At 39.4% G+C, this 22,845-nt stretch overlaps 1 protein-coding gene across 2 annotated transcripts; it reads right to left on the minus strand.

Moving 5' to 3' along the window:
- Positions 1-1,559: 1,559 nt before the first annotated feature.
- Positions 1,560-22,423, minus strand: RHOH (ras homolog family member H). 2 transcript variants are annotated; one of them, XM_073342219.1, is made up of 3 exons: positions 22,137-22,423; positions 20,531-20,635; positions 1,560-5,516 (listed from the first exon to the last, which is right to left on the minus strand). In XM_073342219.1, the coding sequence occupies exon 3, from the start codon at positions 5,282-5,284 to the stop codon at positions 4,709-4,711; it is 576 nt and encodes a 191-aa protein (XP_073198320.1). In that variant the 5' UTR covers positions 5,285-5,516; positions 20,531-20,635; positions 22,137-22,423; the 3' UTR covers positions 1,560-4,708. The 2 variants fall into 2 exon arrangements, with proteins under 2 accessions (XP_073198320.1, XP_073198321.1); XM_073342220.1 differs by lacking the exon at positions 20,531-20,635.
- Positions 22,424-22,845: the final 422 nt, after the last annotated feature.

Raw genomic sequence — 22,845 nt, forward strand, 5'->3', positions numbered from 1 at the left:
CTTAGAGATAAGGATGAGACCTAGTCTATGGCGGCGGGGGGCAGATTATCCCACATTTGCTTGAAATAAGGTTTTTACACCTTCTGAAACATCTGCTGTTGGGCATTGGACTAGATGGATCTCAGATCTGATCCATATGGCAGTTCCAAGGTCCCTATGTTTAAGCATGTTGGAAACTACTTTGCAGTCTCTGGGTGAAATCCTGGCCCTCATTGGAGTCAATAGGTTTTTCACCAGTGATTACAATTGGGCCAGGATTTCACCCTCTGTATTTGGGGTCTCACACTGCGAGATCACTATTTCCAGCACTAGGCTTGAGAAAGAGACATAATTAAAAATAATAAATAAATAGCCTTTCACAGTTTATTCATGATGATAAATGCTTCTTAGCATTGACATGCTGTAAACGGTTGGGCTGAGAAAAAGTGGCTCAGTTTCCCTCTAAGTATCTAGACAAAATGCCTCTGCCTTCGTCATTCCTCGACCTGACATGATTTTAAACATCAATATACACTTACTCATTTGGATAGTTTTTATTATGAACTGGATGGGATTAGAGGGGGCAATTAAGGAGTCTTTTTCTGTATTGGGGGGGGAAGAATGCCCAAATCCTCTTGCCCAAGTGCACAGCCTGGGTTCTATGCTGTATGTTAGTGAGGTCCATGAGGTTGGGAGGGAGATAGCATTCTCCCTTCCAAGTCAGTAATGGTATGTCTACACTGCAGTTAGACACCCGTGGCTGGCGCCTGCCAGCTAACTTGGGCTACAGGGCTATTTAATTGCAGTGTAGCCATTCCACTAGGCTTCACTCTCATCAAGCCAACCTTAATCCTACCGTGTGATCTAGGCACAGTGCCCATCCACAAACATGCGGTGCAGAGCCAGGATGTGGTGTCCTTTGAATCCTACCTCTTGCTCAGTTGAACTGCATGCAAGGCCTTCCGAGGCCTTTCCTTCATAGCGTGTAAAATACCATATAAAAGCCCATTGGGTGACTCATTTACATTAATGCTATATCCCTCTAATGGTGTGTTTCTGACACACATTTTCATTTGACTTTGTTCAATATAAAGATAATTATTTGGGGCATCTTGATAGCCTGTAATCACAGCATCATGTAGCCCAGAGGTGGTCAAACTACGGCCCGCGGGCCACATCCGGCCCACAGGACCCTCCTGCCCGGTCCCTGAGCTCCTGGCCCAGGAGGCTAGCCCCTGGCCCTTCCCCCGCTGTCCCCCCTCCCCCACTGCTTCAGCGTGCTGCGCTGCTGGAAACCCCATGTGGCCCTCAGGCCAAAAAGTTTGCCCGCCCCGATATAGCCGATAATCACCACAAGTGGTCATGGCATAACACTTATTATTCTGCAACACATAAAAGCAGCACTTTTAATCAAACTGAACACAAGAAGAGAAGATAATTTGTTAGAGCCCTTTTTAAAAAATATATCCAGAAAAAGATGACTGGCTAAGTCAGGTGAGAAAACAGTTACTCTGGTAATAAGCACCGTAGAAATGTCTATAAATAAATAAACAAAGTGAGAAGATTTACAATATTACTCATACTTTTTGCACCCATTTTTTAATGTTCATGACATTAACAACCGTTAATCTTTAGTTAGGGTTACAGAAAACACAGTTTTCAGTAATGAAGGACTATTGAGATTTGATAAGGAGAAAAAAACATGGTGGTTGCCAAGGCTACAGGGTTTTCATTGAGGACCTCATCCTGCAAACATCTGTGCATCTGACTGATGTTACTCATGTGAAGAGTCCCACTGAGTTCAAATTCATTTACTAACAGGCTAGATTTTAGTGTTTCTGTGGGCAATGGGCTTGCATTCTGTGCCTAAATTTTTGCAGTCAGAGGTGGCAGAACTTAAGAGCGGAATACAGATAAGCTAGGAAATGACTGGAGCCCCTATGCTGTGATCCTGGGTGCAGGAGTTTGAAAGGATTTAAAACAAATGTAAATGACCCGTATGAACCCAATACTTGTTTGTAATGAAAGGGCCTCCCTTAGGATAACACTGGAAAGTTCAAGTAGAAATAAATGTTTACTAGCCTGGGACTTGGTGGTGTAATAAACACTTCAAGTGCTTTGTGTACACTTACAGTTCAAGGGCCTATCCTGGAAATATTTGCTCACATTAGTCATTTTATTCATAGGATTTGTCCCATTGAACTCAGTGTTTAAACTTAAACAGTATTTAAACAGTGTTTAAGTATGACTCTGCCCATTGCTCCTACTTAGCTCTAATTCCAAGAGGTAGGTAATATACAAGCAATTGGCTGATACCAAAACTAAGTAACCATGGGATTTCATTATGGAACTCTTCCTCTTTCAACCCTCAATTCCCGCGCTATTGTTTGCTACTCACACTCACTGTGTCATGTCTTAAATTGTTCTAGAGGGCACCTGGTATGCTTCTGAGCCCCATATAAATAACAACCATCATTATTTTGTCTCATGCGAGTTCATGTCTGCAATTGCTGGGAAGAGCAGGACTTAATTTGCTAAGCTCTCTTTAGAGAAACTCTGATAGCCTGCCAAGCTGGGAGCAGCACCCTGAGAGTACCCAGTTCACTCCCCAGCTATATTTGAACTATGATTTGCTCGCTAAGGAAGACAGACCCACCCAGCACTGGAGGTGTCTAAAAACATTAAGGCAAAGTCCTGAGGTTCTTACTCAGTTTTGAATCAGACAAGTTATTACACCCACACTCCCATCCAAATGCTAGCAGGAGTTTGCCCAAATAAGGACTCAGTGAGAACAGGGACTGATCTTTCTCCCAGGATCCATGTGTAAAGAGGATCCTTAATCATATAGAAGGGGGAAGTGTTGCCTTCCATGGCATCATCTCCTCAGACCCTACAGAAAGCAGAAAGGGAGGGGTTGAGCTAGAGGTGGAAAGGAGAGGCACTACATACGTGACTAATCTATCTCCCCCCACACATCCATCCTGGCAACCACAGGGCATCCTTTGTAAAGCCCCCACAGCCTAAGGTTGCATTAACTTTTGTGCGGAGCCCTACTACACTGTGGAACCCCCTGGAAGGTTGCTGTGGGCAGGGAAAACCCTGTGCTTGGGGCCACAGGTGCTGGAACTAGGGCTGTTGGGGGTGCTGCTGCACTCCCTGGGTTGAAGTGGTTTCCACTATATACAGGGTTTACAGTTTGGTTCAATGACTCTCAGCACCCCTGCTATACAAATTGTTCCAGCACCCTTGTATGGGGCAAGAGTTGCATGGGTGTGGCAGCACAAAAGGCCCTGATTTCCACTGAGACCAGTGCATACCTCAGAGAATCCACAGGTTGTGTGTGTTGAACTACTGCCATCCTGAAAGGGGGTCAAAGCCCACCCTCACCCCCAATAGAGTTATCCCATGCAAACCCATATACAGGTTTTCTGTGCTGGGAAATAACCTGGCCCCAAGGATTTGACCCTAAATATTGTTAGTTTCCTCCGGTAAGTAAAGGATATTGAATTATATCTTGTAAAAATCCAAAGTCATTACGCTTGGCACCCCAGGTCCAGAGATTGTTTGCTGCTGATTCAATTTATATCAATTCAACGTCACCATGTATTTGATTACCCTTAGTATGTTAGATTATTGGTTTCAACAAAACCTCTGTTCAGAAAAATGTTCATTAAAAAAAAAGTTTGAGAGAGAATTTTAGTGCTCATGAAAAATGTCTGTCATCCCTGGAGACTGAAATTTTCTGCCTACAGAACAGGGGCAGCACGTTGCATGACAGTGAGAGCCCCCCTGCACTGTCCCATCCCGGAGCCTAAAAGTTTTATCTGGGAGCCAGCACCTCTAAAGATGAGGGAGCACATCAGTCTCCTCTGGCCCATTCAGTCTTTGGCCTCTTTGCTGAGACAGTCACCAAATGCCAAAGTATGGCATGTTTTCTGATGTAGTCACCGATCTGCTGGGAACTGGGCTGAGACCATAAAATAAATATTATGTAAGACACAGATCAACTAACAATAATTTTTGGTCACTTCCAGACCAAGCTGGAATTGGACCAGCAAAGGTGAAAGATTCTGTTCCACTAATGATCCCCTGTATTCCAGCTGTCACCCCCACTGCTACCACTCCATTGGGGGTTTTACCTCAATAAGAACTGCAAGGGTTTGGTCCTAGGAGACTATTTCACAGATATGACAGTCTGCATTTGTGGTTAGCTAGAGAAAACAAACTATATTAGAGGAGTTTAAAACAAAATGTACAACTGTCTTTTTAAATTAAATATACAATAATCAGATTATATATACAAAGTTCTTAGAGTCAAAAACTCAGCATGGGAAGTTATGTCAGCAGGGATTTCAGGCAAAGCAAAGGCCTTCTATCATTAAATAAGTGAGGACAAATAAACCAACAACAGAAATGAAAAATTAAAGAACATAGATATTATCCATAAGTCTCCAGTTCAGGCTCACTCCAGTCCTCTGTGACCAGACAGCTGAGAGGAAAATAGCCCATTTACAGTTTTGTGGAGAAAGAAAAGTTAGCTGCACTTTTCATGTGCATTATTCATGGAAAGGGAAAAGCCAAGTCAGGTAGCAAGTACATCTGGCCCATAAGGAACTCTAGCATGGTGATCCTACCAGAGGTCCTTTCTTGGCTCACCTTCCATTTTCTATGCTGATGTACTTCTGTGCAAGGGAAGAAGTAATGCAGCTAATAGAGTAATAAAGCAACTTCAAAAGATCCTGCACTCGTTGACGGAGAAGAGTTTCCTCCTCTTCTGTTTTCGGGCTTGATTGACTGCAGTCCGGACTGCATACTCAAATACCTGCTGCACTCCCCTGTTGCTGAGAGCAGAGCACTCCAAGTAGCCTTTAGCTCGGACCTCCCGGGCCAACCGCTTCCCATCAACTGAGCTGATGCAGGACAAATGATGGGGTCCTGCTTCCCGCTGGTCAGTCTGAGTGGCCACCACTAAAACAGGAATTCGGGGCAAATGGCTTCTGATCTCACCAATCCATTTATTCCTCAGGTTTAAAAAGGAGTTGTGGTTGGCCACTGAGTAGCACATTAACACCACGTCAGCCTGTTGGTATGAGATGGGGCGGATGCCCTTGAAGGCATCACTGCCTGCTGTGTCCCAAAGGCCTAGGCTAATCTGCACACCATCCATGAAGACATCCACCCCTGTGTTTTCATACACTGTGGGCTTGTAGGTATCAGGAAAAGTCTCAGAGGTGAAACGTACCAAGAGTGATGTTTTCCCCACGGCGGTATCTCCCACCAGCACGCACTTGATTGAATCCAGCATTTTCTCAAATTCCACCTCAAAACACCCGTTTCAACTCAGGAAGAGCAGGAGCCGTAGAGAGAGAAAGAGAGTTCTCAGGGACCTTTTGAAATAATCTCCATTCAGTAGGAATTCATCCAGATTCTTTAACTTCTCAAGACCCGAGAGTTTCACTTGAGTACAAAATCCCCTTCTCTCCCACACAACTGTGTGATGCTATCAGTCAAATGCTTCAGTGAGTAAAACGAGCTTCCTGAAAGAGAAAAAATAAAATGTAACATTCATAAACCATCTTTGTTATAATCCAGTGAAAATGCATCATTTATTGTAAATTTCTCTGGACATCTATTTGGGCAGTTCCAAACAGTGTTCTAATGCAGGTATTAATGTCATTCCCTCAAGCCACACAGGTAGCACCAATTGATGTAAAAAAAAATCTTTTTAGGGCAATAATCCATCTCTCTCTAGTGCAACCATTTGTTTTATTAGATACCACTCAGGTTTTTCACTCAGCAAATGGGGTAAGATTTTCAAAAATGCCTAAGTAATTTAGGAACCTAAGTCCCACTGACTTTCAATGAGACTGAGGCTCCAAGCATCTAATTCACTTTTGAACATGCAAATTAGGCTTTTTAGGCACTTTTGAAAATTTACACACCCTCTCCAGCAATGCTCTTCAAATGCAGCACATGAAAAAATGTACGCACTAATTGATTTGATTATTTAAGTAATTCAACAATCAAAGACAATATGCAACCTCTCAGATGACAATGAAGCGGAGGGAAAGCCTTTAGATATAAATCTGGTGTGACATGAACCCTTCTAGTTTTACAAATGGTGCAGTAACTACTGGGGGTGAGGGGGAAGGCTTAAAATCTCTTTGTTGCAAATCTCTTTAAAAAAACAGGCCAGAAGAGCAAACCAAATAAATATATTCTCCTTCCCAGTGGTTATATTTTGTTAACAGTTTGCAATCAATTCAAAATTTAGTTAGTTTTTAAAACTGAGTTAAAGTAGTTTCTGGCATTACACCTGCTCTTGAGACCCTTGCCAGTATTTAAGGTTTTACAATCACATTTTCCTATTGTTGTAAATGTTTCTCTCTTCCCCAATTGCTCTGCGAAAGATTCACACAAACAACACAGGGAAACTAACTGTCTGATTGTACAGGGGAAACAGTGAAACTGACTATACACTAAATGTTTTCAAATTCAGTAACTGAAAAACTAAAAAAAATAACTTTCCCTTCTTCTCTTTCTAGTCTTAGATGTTCTGAATAATAATAGTAGCTAAAAATATGAGTTTAATTGTTAAATTAACAGTGTCCCTCTAATGTGTATTTTTCATTTAAATAATTGATTTCCATTCATCCCCTTCTTTTGTTAAGAGGGGAGACACTTCTGGAGTTTATTTGTACAGACAAAAATTATCACCACACAGTAAAGGGCAGAAGAATGCTCTGTAGTTTACAATAGCCAACTCTAGTTTCAACTATCTCAGCATTCTGCTCTCCTAGCTATACATTTATAGTATATTTAGTGCTTCAACTGATTTCACAAAGGGGAAAAAAAAAAGCATCAGTTGGACTTGCAGTGCATTTAACTAGCATTGACAGTGCAATTCCCTGCTTCTATTTTATAATCAGGCAGCATCCACCCTCCTGTGGGATTGCCTGCAGCCTGGGCACCTTTCATGTATTCTGCCACATGAGCCAACCGAAAGAAAATAAACATACAAGCAATCTGACTTGTACTCAAGGGAGTATTTTATTTTATAAATGCTTCTTCAAACCCTCATTGGCAAATTTTCATACTGATTTCTTGTTACTGGTATTTAGAAGAGAGTCATTGCAACAGGCGGTATTTCTTGGTTTGCAAACACAATGTCCGTTTCCAGCCTGTACATGGTGGATTCTGAGAATTCTGATAAAGACTGAATCACACCCAGGTGCCCTCCTGTGTATCAGGAAATGAACAAGACCATGAATGAACAAATCCTCTCACGTTTGTTTGATACCACTGAGTGTCTGGTGTATAATTTACTTTTAAAACTGTGAGAAGTAACCTGTAAAAGTTTAACCCCCTCATGGGATAGACTTCACTCAGAGAAGAGAATTCCAAATAAATCAAACTAGATTTTAAAAAAATATAAATATAAGACTTGAAAAGCACACACTGGATGTGCTGTCCAATTATTTAAGCATGTTTATTGGAGTGCTGCTATACTGGAAAATTGTGTCAATATTACCATGATAAAGCCCTGTATTCCAGTGGCTTATAACTCAGATATAACCATTTGCTCCCCTATTAAAATTCAGCATAAAAAAACTCCTCTCCACAGCACAAATTTCTTTAATTCATTTTCAATCCTATTAGTCTGGTTATTTTTATTTTTATTTGAGGGGGAAAAAATAGAAGTTACCAATTCAAGATGCTTTTTGGTTTTCTCTAAACTAAAAAGTGAGACCGACAGACACATAGGGGTGGCATACAATTTGCCCTTAATCTGATTCTATTACTTTGGATATTTTGAAAATAAAATAGAATGATGGCTAATATAGTAAAAACAGACTAATGAGCCTGCTATTAAATGTTCTATTCCTGACACACACTGACTAGTACTGTCACATACAGTACTGATAAGTCCCATCAGAAAAGCATACGGCTGTTTTTAAAGTAAAGGGGGTCAAACTACAATCCATAGATAAATAAAACCAAAAGGTACCCAGCTGTGGCCATTTTTTTATTCCTCTTGAGTGGGTGTGTCCAAGGGCCCAGGAACCTCTATCCTGATCTAGATCTGGATTTATTTTAGCTATCGGCTGCAGTTTTCACTGTACCATATATTATACGCACTACATAAATGCCTATTAGATTTGGAATTTTATTCCTCTTGAGTGGGTGTGTCCAAGGGCCCAGGAACCTCTATCCTGATCTAGATCTGGATTTATTTTAGCTATCGGCTGCAGTTTTCACTGTACCATATATTATACGCACTACATAAATGCCTATTAGATTTGGAATTTTAATTACACAAAAGCCAAAAATGTCAGATGTAAAATTCTCACACAACTTTCACTGTAATTGCCAACTATCTGTGCAAAACAGTAAGGTCTTAAAAGACATGATCGCACAACATATGTGCAGCATTGCAAAATTCCACGAACATCCATGAAAGTTTACAAGAAAAGATGCAATTTAAGCATACATCAAGAATGCACAATTCATCTCCCTGACAAAGTCTTACTGTAGAAAGAGTATTAAAATTCAGTGTAAGCAGTGAAGAAAACACTACACAAGTAAAGCTAAAGCTATGCAAAAATAGTCAGTTTAAACCAAAATGAAGAATATATACTTGATGTCCTATAAAGAGTCCTGTTGGAGGGGCAGTACTAAACCTTGGTTTAAGAGCAAAAGTGGCAACACAACACACTGCATAAGCACCTGCAAGGCTAGAAAAAAATATTGCAGATTCTTTCCACTGCGTTGTATTACAGAATGTGCTAAATAATATATCACATTGCCCAGTTCTGTGTGATCACCAAATAAAAGATCCTATTAGAAATTCCTGCTGACAGGGGTAGAGTTAAGGTTGCTAAGGGAAATTTAACTCTGAATTTCCTAACCTTAATGCAGACGTAGCAGAGTTTTGCATATAATTTTAAAGAAAAAGACAAAAAGTGAGTAAAAATTTAAAATATCACGAGGGAGATTTCCCCAGGCCCGAATAGATAGACACTCCCTTTGCATTGTCTTTCAAGAGGAGCTGGTGCCTAAATGCACTTTGAGCTTTTGAAAAATTCCCTCTCCCCTCCACCCACAACAGTAAAATTAAAGAAATATTAAAAAAAACAAGCAAGCAAGGATTGATTGCAATAGGCTATAATGGAAACCTACAGAATCCTGGATCCAGTGAAGTTGATGGCAAAATTCCCATTAATTTCAATGGAGCCAGGATTTTGCTTCCTCCTGTTCCCATTCCCCCCCGCCCCATGTCTATCACTGATATGCACTGATACCACAACTGATTCATATCATCTACTGAACTAAAGGCCAGTTAATGTCCAGTACCTGCATTCATGCACATTGTAGGGAGAAGGCACAAGAAACTGCTCCTTACATGCACCACCCATGAGAGGGTTAATCACATGAGAATCTCTGAGCTCAGAGACTTCCAGGACTGTATGTAAACTCTGGCAACGCTAAGGAGAGTAGGTTACACCTCTGCACACGGAGCAGTGCAGCTAGCTGGGCAAAGAGCAGAGCAGATGTTGCTCCTTCTCCAGGAATAGTGCAGTATCCATGCTCCCAGGAGTTCCAGAGTCTGGTTGCTCCATGCACAGTGCCTCCTAGAGCTCCCGCTGGCACACTGTGCCTCCATCACACTCAATGGGAGACTGAGGCTGTTTGACACAATCAAACCATATCCGATTGATGGTATCTAGGACACACCACCCTTCTGTAGCAACAGCAGCTGCCCTGGGCCTCATCCTGTACACATGCATTGGAGTACCTTTGTTCACATCAGTAGTCAGTACATGATGCAAGTAAAGGCACAAGATTTGTTTGTGTGGTTGCAGGATCAGGCCCTCTAATGATTAATTTTACCATATATAAGGAACAGTTTATAATCTGTAATGGTTACCTAAAAAATAAGTAGAAAGACTAATGCATAAGTGACTTCTTGGAAAAATACTTAAACACTGCAAAGCCTGATGTGGTTTGTGAGTAGTACAGGAAAGTAACCAGGGCCCTGATCCTGCAGTGGACTCCACATGGGAGCAGTGGCCTCATGACACAGCGCTCCTTGCAGGATCAGGGCCTGAGTGAGTATACATCACATGAAGAACTAGCTTTACTTGTGCAGAAACAATTCCAAACACAATTGATTCAGGAACATTTATAGCTTAATGAGGCAGGTTTATCTGCTGAACTAAATGAGACTGTTTTTCAGTTTCACTAGAAATAATGCTGGCTTCTAGTTTAAAGCATAAAATGTCATCCAGTGTGGTCAAACATCTATATGAAAACACATCCCTGAGCTCAGAAAGATACATCAGGAACTCCTATATTCTAATCCTATCTTTGATACTCCTGGAGGAAATTCTGCACCACTGCAAATGTGCAGAATTTATGTCCCCTGTGGATTTCTTTGCTTCCCCGCAGAAAAATGACTTTTTGATAGGGAAGCAAAGGGAAGCCACAAGAGCGGCCTTGTAACCTCTCCACCAGTATGTTTCAGGTGCCCAGGGCAGCCGGCAGAGAGGTAAATCACTGTGGGGCAGGGGGCAAGACTGGGAAAGATCCTTCTGGTAGCTCCTATCCTGTAGCAGGCTCAGCTGCTAGTTTTGGCTGGGCTGGGGAGAACAGGACTTCCTCTTCCCCTGCACAGCATCCAGGGCCGGGTCAGACCCACCCCGATATTTCTTCCCCAACTGCAGGAAGCTCTGCAAATCCCCCCTCTCCCTGCTTCCTGCCCCCATCGCTCCTCAGCTTCAGTGGGAGCTTAGGGTTAGTCAGTGGGAGCTGCTTCCCCATCCACCCAACCACCATGCATCCAGACCCCCTCATACCCAGACCTTCTCGCTGAGCCTCACTCCCCCGCACTCCTTGCACTGTGTCAGGGTTGGGTACAATCTCACCCCTGAGTCTGTTTTCCAGGTGGGGAGCTGCACAGATCTCCACCTCTGTGCAGCCAGTGGCCTGTGTGCCCCAATGCCATGCTGGAGCCTCCACATTTATTTGACAAATAAAATTTGCAGAATTTTGCAGAATTTTAAAATATTATGCACAGAATTTTTAATTTTTTGGTGGATAATTTTTCATATTTTGGCACAGAATGTCTTCGGGGTACTTTGAAAATGATTCTGGCCTTCTCTAGACTAGGATTTGGATTAGTTAACATGTGTACAAAGAAAAGTGTAGACAAGGCCTTTAACACATGCTAGTCTGGTTGGCCAGCCAAAGTGTTTTGAAGATTAAATACAATGCATATGCTAAGTATTATCATCGTTATCCTGCAACTGCTCCTGCAACTGGAATTTATTGCCATATGCATAACTATATCTGTAACCCCTCTTGTTTTACACATATCTGAGGCTCTTAAGAGGACTAGTGAGGAAATAGCATAGCAGTGGAAATGTCTGCTTATCACATACAGCTATATATCTCCATCACTACTGATACAGCCAGAACTGTGGACTGCAGTACTAAGTGTCTGGAGGAGACTGGGTAATGGATGAGGGCTAGCTGGCTGAGAAGTCAATGCTGATTGGTTGGGGGAAGCAACCAGAAGGTATGGCAGAAATAATACTGACTCCTTTGATTGAGGATGTGGGTCTGCCATTTGTAGATCAGGTTCATAGTCTGGGGAATCTGGTTAGGCTCCCAGCTGGTATTAGAAGGACAAGTAGCTCCTACAGTTTGAATCAGGTAGTGCCTGTTTCTTTCAGATACAGACTTATGCAACTGCCATCCATGCCTCTGTCACCCCAACGTTAGAGTACTGCAATGTATGGGCTAAATCTTAAATCCATCTCGAAATTGCAACTGGTGAAGAATCCAGGACCCCACTTGGTAGGGAGGGTTTCTTTTCATGAAAATGTTAAACTAGTGATACTCAGACTGAGGTTCACGAGCCTCAAGTGGCTCTTTAATGTGCCTCCTGCGGCTCTTTGCAACACATGATATTAAACCACTGTGTGATTTAATTATTAACCAATCTAAGTTATTAACCAATCAGGGTGCTTTTATTATGTTAGTAACCAATTGTAGTTGATAAAATAATAATACTTGGTCAGTCATTTTGCTGATATATATATATATATATAAACTACATATTTCCCCTGTCATACTGTTTAAATATGAATATACAGTACTATAGTAAATTAAACAATACATTCACTACTATGGCTCTTTTGGGTAATGTTGATCACTAATTTGATCACTAATGTTGATCATTAATTTGACTCCTGAAGTCTGAGTATCACTGTGTTCATCCAATGCTCTATTATCTGCACTAACTACCTATTAGTTTGTAATTTGATTTTAAGATGTTGCTTTTGACCTGTAAAACCCTAAATGACTTACCTATCTACACTGCAGCTGTCAAGCGTAATTTCCAGCACAGGTAAACAGACTCACAGTAGCTCAGCTTGAGCTATCACCTAAAACAGCAGTGTGGACTCTCCGGTGCTGGTGGCGGGTTACCTAGCCACCCCAGTCCAAGCCCGCCCAACTTCCTAAGTCCAAGCTCAGGTGGCTAGCCCAAGATGCCGCCAGTGCCGCAACGTCCACTCTGCTATTTATGGTGCTAGTTTGAGCTGAGCTAGCGTGACTCTGTTTACCTATGCTGGGAACCACATCTTCCAGCTGTAGTGTAGACATAAGACAATCTCTTTCCTCATAAAACAGCACCACAGTTGCAGTCTGTGGAAGCATTTGAGCTATGGCACCATTGGTACGAAAGAGAAGGTGGAGGTGAAGGGGATACTGCCTGAGTGTTTTCCATTAGGCCCCTTTCCAACTCTCTTCTCTCACTTGGTCCATAACAGCCTTTGTTCAATTTGTTAATCTGCAGGGCAGGCTACAAGGTCCCTCTTTCTTCCTGACCGAGCGGGAGCAGGGAGAAGGGTGAGGTTGGCAGACTATGCTAATTTAATTGGTAAGGTTTTTAAAATGTCTGTTATATTTATGTTACTGCTGGTGTAGTGTTGTTAGTGCATAATTGCCAGAATTATGATCAATTGATAGTTTATGATTAATTGTAGTTTTAAGCATTTTTAAAAGTGCTCAGAGGTTGTGATGAGCACTCTTTATACAGTTATTATACATTTAAATAAATAAATGGGAAAATACACCTTCCATGTCTTTCTGAAGTTAGGATAACAAACCACATGTGTTAAATCTTTACTTTCAAACCTTGAGAACTTCGTCTCAAAACTACATTTCTTCAGACAAGAGAAAGACACTAGTCCCAATTCAAACCTGTGAAATTTAACAAAGATTTTCAGTTTTTTAAATAAGAAAAATGGAAGGTAAAGACTTGTTTCTTTTTTAAAAAATAGAAAGCTGTCTTTTCATCACCTTCATGCAACTCAGAAACAGTCAAATGTCTTGGTGTTAAACTTCCCTAAAAATATTCACGTCTGAGACGAGCCAAAGCATGAACATTTTGAATTCCTAAAATGCTTCTTCAGAAGATGTAAAGCTTGAAACTAAAAACAAGGGGGCAAGGCCAAATTTTCAGACATTTGTAACTATGTTATTATTAAATAGGCTTTTTCATGCCCTCAGTTTTGAGATTGAAATCCCCATTGCTGAGAATAGAGATTTCTACTTCAAAGAGGGTAGCATGATATGGCCCAGCAGTATTAAGGAGTAAAAATAAGAGATGAAGCCGCATACCATGATTATTTGTGTCTGATCACACTTTTGATACAACCACATCATGAAAATTAAACATGCACACCCATGAATTAAAACAACCTTAAAAGGTCAAAAAAGTCTGAGTTAAGGGCTGATATTTAGGGTTCCTGAACTATTGAAGCCAATGGGAACTATGAGTGCTGAGTACCTCTGATAATCAAGGCATGGATCAGGTGGATCCTTAAACTAGCTCATTCTCATTGTGCTTAGGTATGGCATATGGTACGAAATGTCAGATAACTCATTATTTGGGTGCCCAAGACTCAACGGTAAATGATTTTCAACACTAACCCTTGTGTGCTGCCCAAATTCATATGAGGTTAATTCTTGGAGGTGAAATTCACCCTTTACGGGGGGCAATACAAGTCCCTGATCCAACATCCTTTGAAGTCAATGGAAAGGGAACATTGTTTCACGCCCTAAGCGAGTGATGCTCACGCCTTTTACTGGTTACCTGAATAACAGTGAACTTCGTCCGTTGTGCCATGTAAAATTGTTCTGGTACACTGTATATTGGATAAAATAGCCTTTGTTTTCCATCCTCAGCTATAACACCCTTTTGTTCTTGCTGTTAAACAATTCACAAGTTTTACATCAGATGTGGCTGTATTTCAGGGGTGGATATGCATATACATATTGGCGGGGTGGTATTCTACACACATACACCCATATTTATCTATCTAAGATAGTTAATGGCCCGTATTAGTGTATGTGTATCCATCAGTGAAATACAGCTACTTCTGTGTGTGCATCTAGGTATAGATATGCACACACACACAACATACTTAAACTTATATAAACACACTCACATTATGTTCCTATTATATGTACATATTATGAAGAGACATCTTTTCATAATTAAAAATGAGCTAGGTTCCAGTCCTAAGGCCATGCCTAACTTCAGTATAATCAAACCAAAGGTCCGATCTTGTAACCATTTAGGCATGCAAATAGTCTCATTGACTTCAATTGCACTGCTTGTGTGTGAAGTTATTCACATGTATAAGGGTTTGCATCACTGGGCCCCAAACCACTTCAAATTTCTCATGACAACACATCCTACTTTAAACACAGAACTTTTTTCTTGAAGTATGAGGTAAATCATAGATAAAAGACATATCTATGGTAACATATATATTATGTAAATATTTATATAATATTTGGTAAAAACATTTTTAGCGGTTTAACTCTTTAAAATCCTTCTATCGTTTTTTATTTTACTGAATTTCAGGTATTGATTTCTCTACAGATGGGACTTATCACAAAGTCTGATGCCTTTCAGTGTTTTTGTTTGAATTTTTAATAATTTACTGGATATCTAAAGAGTGATTAACACCCATTAGGAAGTACAATGTACGTAAGTGTCCATCCCTTATGCACACAAAATGGATACAAATTTGTGTATAAAATGAATATATACCTTTATTCTGAATATGGCACTATTTGCCAACCTGGGTAGGTATATAGATGTATGCACAAATCAATCAGCATATATTTAAAAAACATGAACAACTCAATAATGAATCTATAAATTCATGTATACTAAAACACACATGGTGTGTTTTTGGTTGGTTTTAGTGCTGTTGTTTCAAGTATGGGGATGTGGGTATAAGATATGCTATGTTGAATTTGTAACTGTTTTGTGTAACAAATAACTTTTGTTAGTCTCTAAGGTACCACAAGGACTCCTCGTTGTTTTTGCTGATACAGACTAACATGGCTACCACTCTGAAATAACGTATGTTGTATTTCATAGCGAACAATTCAGGATATTGTGTTATTGCTACATTATGGTGAACATTTATTAGTTAGAGAAAAAATATTTTCCTCTATTTCATGTCTGAAGTTATGTGTTGATTTTTAACGGGGCAAAGGTAAAATTGAGTGAGCTGTAGAAATTTGGGTGGGGTGGTGAATGATGAATGATTCATTATGTCAAGGTAGTAAGGAACCGACTACATACTTTAACCGTGTATTTCCAGAATTGCCAATGTCCACAGTTTCTGTCCTGTGTGTATGGTAGGAAGGTATAAAATCTTTACTTAGATGTTAGCTGTAGTAAGTGGTATCCCCCTTTTGAACCTAACTATCAATTACAGGTTTTGTGTGGCAATATGTCTGTACCTAGTTAGCAAATCACTTTATAAAGCACTTTGTGGATGGAAGGTTATAATAATTATTCCTGCATTTGGTGGTTTAACCTATTTAACCCTTTAATTTGTTTTCTACTTTTTTGTATTTAATTTATATGTGGCTACCTTGCAAGGTCTATTCGAAAATCCAGTCTTCATGTACTTTATACTGTGCAGTTGTAAAATTGGTATAAAAGCATATTTATGGAATACACTGGAAAGGCTCCTTTCTCACATTCATAGCTTCCCTAGGAATGCTTTATTTTAACAAAAGAAATTAAATACAAAAGTATGTATAAATGTCACTGAAGTCATCTTTCCTACTCACACGGAGTCACAATGAAGTCAATGACTCTCCAACTGGGTGCAGGAACCCGTGAGCACGGATCTTATTTCAGGGTCAGGGCTGCAGTTATGACCAAAAAAAATAAATAAAGGGAATGCCCCAGCCTTAACAAGCTGTCATGCTTGTATTTATTTAATTTATTTTTGAAGTAGCACCTGTTGTACACAGAGGGTCAGATTTACATTGATGTATATGCTGTGCAAACCATGGTGTAAGTCTTTTTGGAATCTGGCCTGAGAACGCCTGCTTTATTAGCTCTCTCTGATTTCTGTGCAACCTTAACATCCTATCACTTTTATATAAAAAGTGTAATATTACAAGCAGCATTGGACCATATGGAATAGTTTCAGAAGAAGAAAAAAAACCTCAAGAGTGGATTTTCCAACTTCTCTCCACTTCCAAAAATAGATACTCCTTCTTTTCTCATCCCGCAATACAGTTTTGTCGGACCTCATTTTAGATTCTTAAAGCTGGAATGTCTTTTTTCATCGAGTGAATAGATAATACATATTACCAGGCCGGGGTAGACTTTGGCAAAGTATTTCTGTTCTCTGAGGGTGGTCAGGAACTTTTTAAAGTTTTTCTTTACTGGCAAAGTCTTAGCACATTTTGCATGAAATCAGCCATTTATATGAAAAAGAGACATTTTTATTGGCAATATGGCTGAATGCCACATTTTGGACTTGTATACCAACATTTGCAAAATTTGGTTTATTTGACTCAGGGGGCTTGGTCCAAGCCCATCTGGAAGTTTTATAACATTCTCCCATTCAGCATTAAAGCCTTATTGAAACATAAGTGAATTTTCAAATCTGGTTTTAGTTTGATAATAATGAAACATCCCATCTTGAAAAGCTTTTGTTTAAATTTATTTTATAACACGCCTTTGTAAAAAGAGGAAATCAAAAATATGAATGTGATTAAAAGAAGACGGTATAAATTATTCAGTATACCATACACTGTTGGAAGTAATTTGATATAATGGCCACACACTGCCAGTTTTTGACAACTTTTTAAGCATAACCATTGTAAATGGAAAAATCCAAAGTGCAATTTATCCATATTTCTGCTTATCCCCAAACTGACTTTCATCAGAAGGGAAAACATTTGCCTTTCTTATTAAAGTGAAAGATTTCAGGACTTTTCAAAGCCCATGGATATGAAAGACAAGAAAAAAATACCTTTAACTAACTACGGCCCTGGTTGCATGAAGAGAATCAGCCTTATTTTAAGTAGACAGGGGTAACCTTCAAAATCAAATCAATATCACTTGTGAGACGTGAAAAAATCAACAAATGTTACCACTAGCTCAAATTGGGTGAATTTCACCTATTTTAGATTAATTTTCAACCTTGCAAACGTGTGTATTGAAAACAGTATCACGCATTACCATTAACCACAATATTAATTCTGGCTTCTGCTGGAAGATAAGGTGTTCTTTCTCTTCCCATCTATGTCGGGTCTTTCCCACACGGTGTGTCATCAGTGGTGCCCCTTTGGGAAACCCCCAAAACCAACAACAGCATCAGTTTTGGTTTTTAACATTTTTAAATGTTTGATCTATTTTACCTATTTTACTGACCCATGTGGATAAAAATATGTTTCTTGAGTTCAATTCCACTCTCATCACATATGAATTTACAACTGCCATTGACTCCTGTGGGGGTTGGACAGAAGTATCAGAGGGCAAAATAGGGTCCTTTGCGCAAAAGGTATGTTTGCCTATATATATTAAGACATAGGTAATTAGGAAAGGTAACCTAATCTGTGATAATTTATGCCACTGGTTATCCCTTTTTTCTTTTGGACATACAAACAGATAAAATCTTTGGTGAAATTCTGCTCTTAGTTCCATTGGTGCAGTAACATTAATATCAATAGGGGTATTCTGATATAACTGAGAGCAGAATCTCTCAATTGCCCTTCCTTTCTCTGGTGAGAGATACATTTTAGACCTGATTAGGCAGCTGCTTTGTACAAGTGGTTCCCATTGTTCATACTTAGCAGCTGCATAACCAGAGCCTTTGGCTCCATATTATTCTCCTCTCAACACAGATTAGAGCTCATTTGTTTGTTGGGGAGTCTGTTGGTTTTTCAGTGAACATTAGAAATTAAGCACAATTAAATTATGCTAAATATATATGAAAATATGTTTAATTTTATGTGGAAGGGGTGATGGCAAGTCATGGGCCTCAAATTTGTTGTATGTTTCCAATACATAGAGGTATCGGCGCAATATTTTAAAATGTGTTCTCAGTGGTGAGTTTGACAGGGTAATAGCCACTCTCCCTTTCTTTATGGCTAGGTGGGAGAAGGATCCCAAAACTATTTTCTGATATTTTTATGGGGTCATGGCATCGTGATGTTTGAGAACCACTGTTTAAAAGATCCAGCTGGAGCTAATCAAAAAATTAAAAACTTACTTTTGTGAAAAACTCTGAAAAGTCAAAGTTATTTTCATTCGTAATTGTTGAAACAGACTCATTTTTAGTGTATTAGAAATTGTTCATGATTTTCATTCCTTTTTCCACAAATTCTTTTTAAACAAAAACATTACTGAAAAGGTTATTGAAGGTTTTCATTTAATGGTAAACAAAAAATTGCAACAACTTTTTACATAATGTTTTCATTATTTTTAACTATAAAAAAACCATGAACTTTTTGCAACAAAAGAAATATTTCTTTTTCAAAGGCCATTTTTCAGCTAACCACATTGTCAATGAAAAATTACAGCCAGCTCTAGATCCATGAAGTGAGAGACAGGCTAATGTCTTGATCTCCACATGCCTTTGTGACCTTTATATTGGTTACTATATTGTACACTATACATGGGGCTACCTGGAAAGACCAGTCAGAAGGTTCCACTAGTGCAGATATAGCAGATCTCTTGCTTTGCAAGATTGGTCACAGGGAGCTCATTACATCTCTAGTTCTATTGGTTTCCGGTTTGCTTCGGGGTGTAATGCAAAATGTTCATTTAGGCCTTTAAAGGTCTATGGTTTAGTCCTATCTACCCAAGAGATTGACTCTCTGCTGTCCACCACTGTGATAGCTGAGATCAGTTGATGCTCTCTTGAAGTTTCCGTAACTGCGGGCTGCTTCAAGGGTGTTTTCATTGGAGGGCATTTTACCCTAGAACTCACTTCCCACATTGGTCTAACAGAGCCAGAATTTGTTGAACTTCAGCACATAGTGTAAAACCCATCTCTCTACTCATGATTTTCCTGATAAGGTTGGTCAGACCCTTAAGAATGTCTCTGGGAAGGTCATGTCTACACTGTAGCTGCTACAGCAGCACAGCCAAGCACTGCAGAGGTGCTGCTGTAGTGTACATGCTTCCTACATTGACGGCAGGGGTTTTCCATTGATATAGTTAAGCCATCTCTATGAGAGGTGGTTGCCAGATCTATGAAAGAACTCTTCAGTTGACCTACCCACGTCCACACTGGGGGTTAGATCAATCTAACTATGGTGTTCAGGGTGCAAAATTTTTCACAGCCCTGAGCGATGTAGCTAAGTCAATCTAATTTTTAAATGTAGACCAGGTCCAGTGGCTGGGGACGTAGACTTAAATTTATGCTATTACTCTGGCAGATGGACATGTGAGGCGTGTCCTCTGATGCAGCTAATCATTGGCAGAAAAAAGTTAAATGTTTGAAGCCTGATTCTCATTTATACTATGGCCACTTTATAGTGTACAGGGTGAAGAAGCCTTAAAATGGGCATAAATTACACTTATACCAAATTTAAGGCAACTTGGTATTAACAGACAGTGTAAACTGGTCTTAGTGTAAATGAGACTCAGGCCCATATTTTACAATTTAATGGTTAATAAGCTCAGAGGCTTAGACAATGGGTGGAGGTCATTTATAAATACATAAAAGATATAAACACATAAATGTCTAATTTTCCCATTGTACAGCTTCTATTCTAGTGAGTGTAAAACCCTAAAGTAAATTCAGCCAGTTCCTCCTTCCATGGGTATTTCTTGCTGTAGGAAGTAAACTCACGTAAGCCTTCCTATAACTTTAATTCTGCCCAAAGTCTAAACAGTAGATATATGCCGAGTCCCTGCCTCTTTAATGAAATTGGATTAAATTATGTGACACGTATTTAAGACATTCTTTGATGGATGAGATTCAATCACATTTTTAAATCACTTTCACATTTATGGTAACATCAAAAGTTAGATTAATTTATTTGTATAAAAATTCTTTTAGATTTTTTATAAATGTAAACTACTACACAATCTAATGCAAAGTTCCACCTTATTTCTACAGCAGTAGAAGTCAGGCATATACTAGGTACAGCAAAAAGCAGGCAGATCAGTCCAGTAAGGATCGTCTAGCCTTTTTTATCCTACCTTTCCGCTCTGAAAATATTTTCCTTAAGACAAATTTGTGTTAAAGATGGCCTCTTCCAGATGGTCACACCCACATTCCTATGCCATGTACTAATGGAAATAGCACTGAAAGAGGAGGATAGGAAAATTAAGAATTACATTCAGATTTTTACGGATACCTGAGAGAAATCTAGACCTGGCTGTGTCTGATGGATATTATGTGATCTAGCACCCTTAGACTCTGTCCTTATCCACTTCTTACATTAGCTACCTTTCATTGGCAAGGTGACCATTATTGAATAGCTTATACATTTGGAGGAGCAGCCTCTGAAAACAGAAGCTTGAAATGCATGTGTATATCTAGGTCTATATGTATATACACACCACTGCATATGTAACCAGACCATGTGTCGTGAAAATAACGTACTTGTTCAATAGAAAAGTAGCATTGAGAAGGAAGAGGAGAATTGTGTTTGTGGCCATTTAGAAGGCAAGTTAAGGATTTCATTCTCAACACAAAGAGGTGAAAAATCATTAGGATCCTAGCTGGACCAGGGTTCAACTGAAACTAGGAATGGAGCTGAAGAAATTAGCAAATTAAAAACCTTTTAATACTAACTTCAGTTAATAAAACATTAACATTTCACCTCTTTGAAAAAATTATTATGAAACAATTCTCATTCTAAATGTATATTATGAAAATAAAACAATAAATTTTCCCCTCAGTGACAGTTTATTTCGCAAACAAGGGATGGGATCCTCCTTTCATTTGCACCAGGTTTACGCATGTATAACTCCATTGACTTCAGTAGAGTTATTCATGATCTACACTACTGTCAATTAGATCAGAATCAGACCCAGGATTTTTAGATTTTTTTATTTTCTATATTTTTACGTAAATCGATTAATATATAAAGTTACTGGTACGTTCAACCTCACTTACGTCCTCCCTTTATAATGGGTCATTTTAGGCTGAAGTACCAAAAAAACCCTTAAAACACAATCAAAAATCCAGGGACAGCAGCGTGTTCTTTTTATGCTGAAGTAGAAAATAAGAATAAAGTATAATAAAAAATCCAAGGGAAGTACACAAGGGGGACTAGGTTGTCTTTTAATATGATATCACAATAAGGAATGTTCTATTTTGTATAAAAATTGAAAGTATTTGTAGTTTTCAAATCAAGTTTTGTAAGATGAGACAATGGTGACAGCTAAAAACACTAATCTTGATTTAAAATTAGGGTGACCAGATAACAAGTGTGAAAAATTGGGACATGGGGTAGGGGGGGTAATAGTTGCCTATGTAAGAAAAAGCTCCAAATATCAGGACTGTCCCTATAAAATCGGGACATCTGGTCACCCTATTTAAAATATAAATATTTATATTAAGACACTTGGGGGGAGGGGGCAAAAATTCACTAGACACAGGATGTTGAACATGGCTCTTGAAAATAAATGTTACGGAAGTCAAGTACTCTTAGTGCAAGTGGAGGGTAAAGAAGAAAACTGGAGCTCTATGGTTTTTGTTTTTCCAATAGAATTTTTCTTGCTGGATTAACAGTAAATTTTCTTTTTTCATAAAAGGGGTTGGGGAGAGGAGAGGAAAAAAGAAAAGAGAATTACATACCTTCCAAATAAGCCCGGTGTAAGAGACTGAGTTTAGTTCATCTGGTGATGGGGCAGCAGAGACAGACATAATGTGATGAAAAATAAGCGAGTGGTTTAGTTCAAGTCAGCTTCCTGAAGAGTTCTCAGCTCTGCCTGTGTGGGTTTTGCTGTGGGTTTGTGTGTCCTATTCTCTCTGTGATGACTCCAGAACGTACATGTAAAACCTACTCAGAGAGGGGGAGGGGGCACAGCAAGGCCCTGATGCATAAAGATTTCTCTGCAGCTTGCTGTTTCCACAGCCACCTCCATTCTGTTGCTGCTGCTATTAACATGGGGACACCACAGCCCGCTCACCAGCAACCAGTTAAAGGAAGAGCAGTTCAACAACTGCCCACGAGTCTGGTCTATAATTCAATCTTCCATCGGTTTAACAAGTAATTTATTTACTCACAGACTTGGGTCGAAATAGCTATATTGATTTTAATTCACGCCATTGAACATTTTGGTTCCAGTCTGTGAGTAGACCAGCCCTAAAAAGTGCAATTGTAAATCGAACAGGTGCAAAACAGTGTAGACACTCTTAAATTGATTTAAACCTTGTTTTATAGGGATTTGGCTTAATTCAGTTAGGAAATGAATTAAGCTACATTGACTGATGAATTTCCACACTTGTTTTTGTCATATCTAATTAAATTGTGTTTAAAAATACTCCTTTAGACAAATCAGTG

The sequence above is a fragment of the Lepidochelys kempii genome, chromosome 4, assembly GCF_965140265.1.
Source record: "Lepidochelys kempii isolate rLepKem1 chromosome 4, rLepKem1.hap2, whole genome shotgun sequence".
In the NCBI taxonomy this organism is placed as follows: Eukaryota; Metazoa; Chordata; order Testudines; family Cheloniidae; genus Lepidochelys; species Lepidochelys kempii.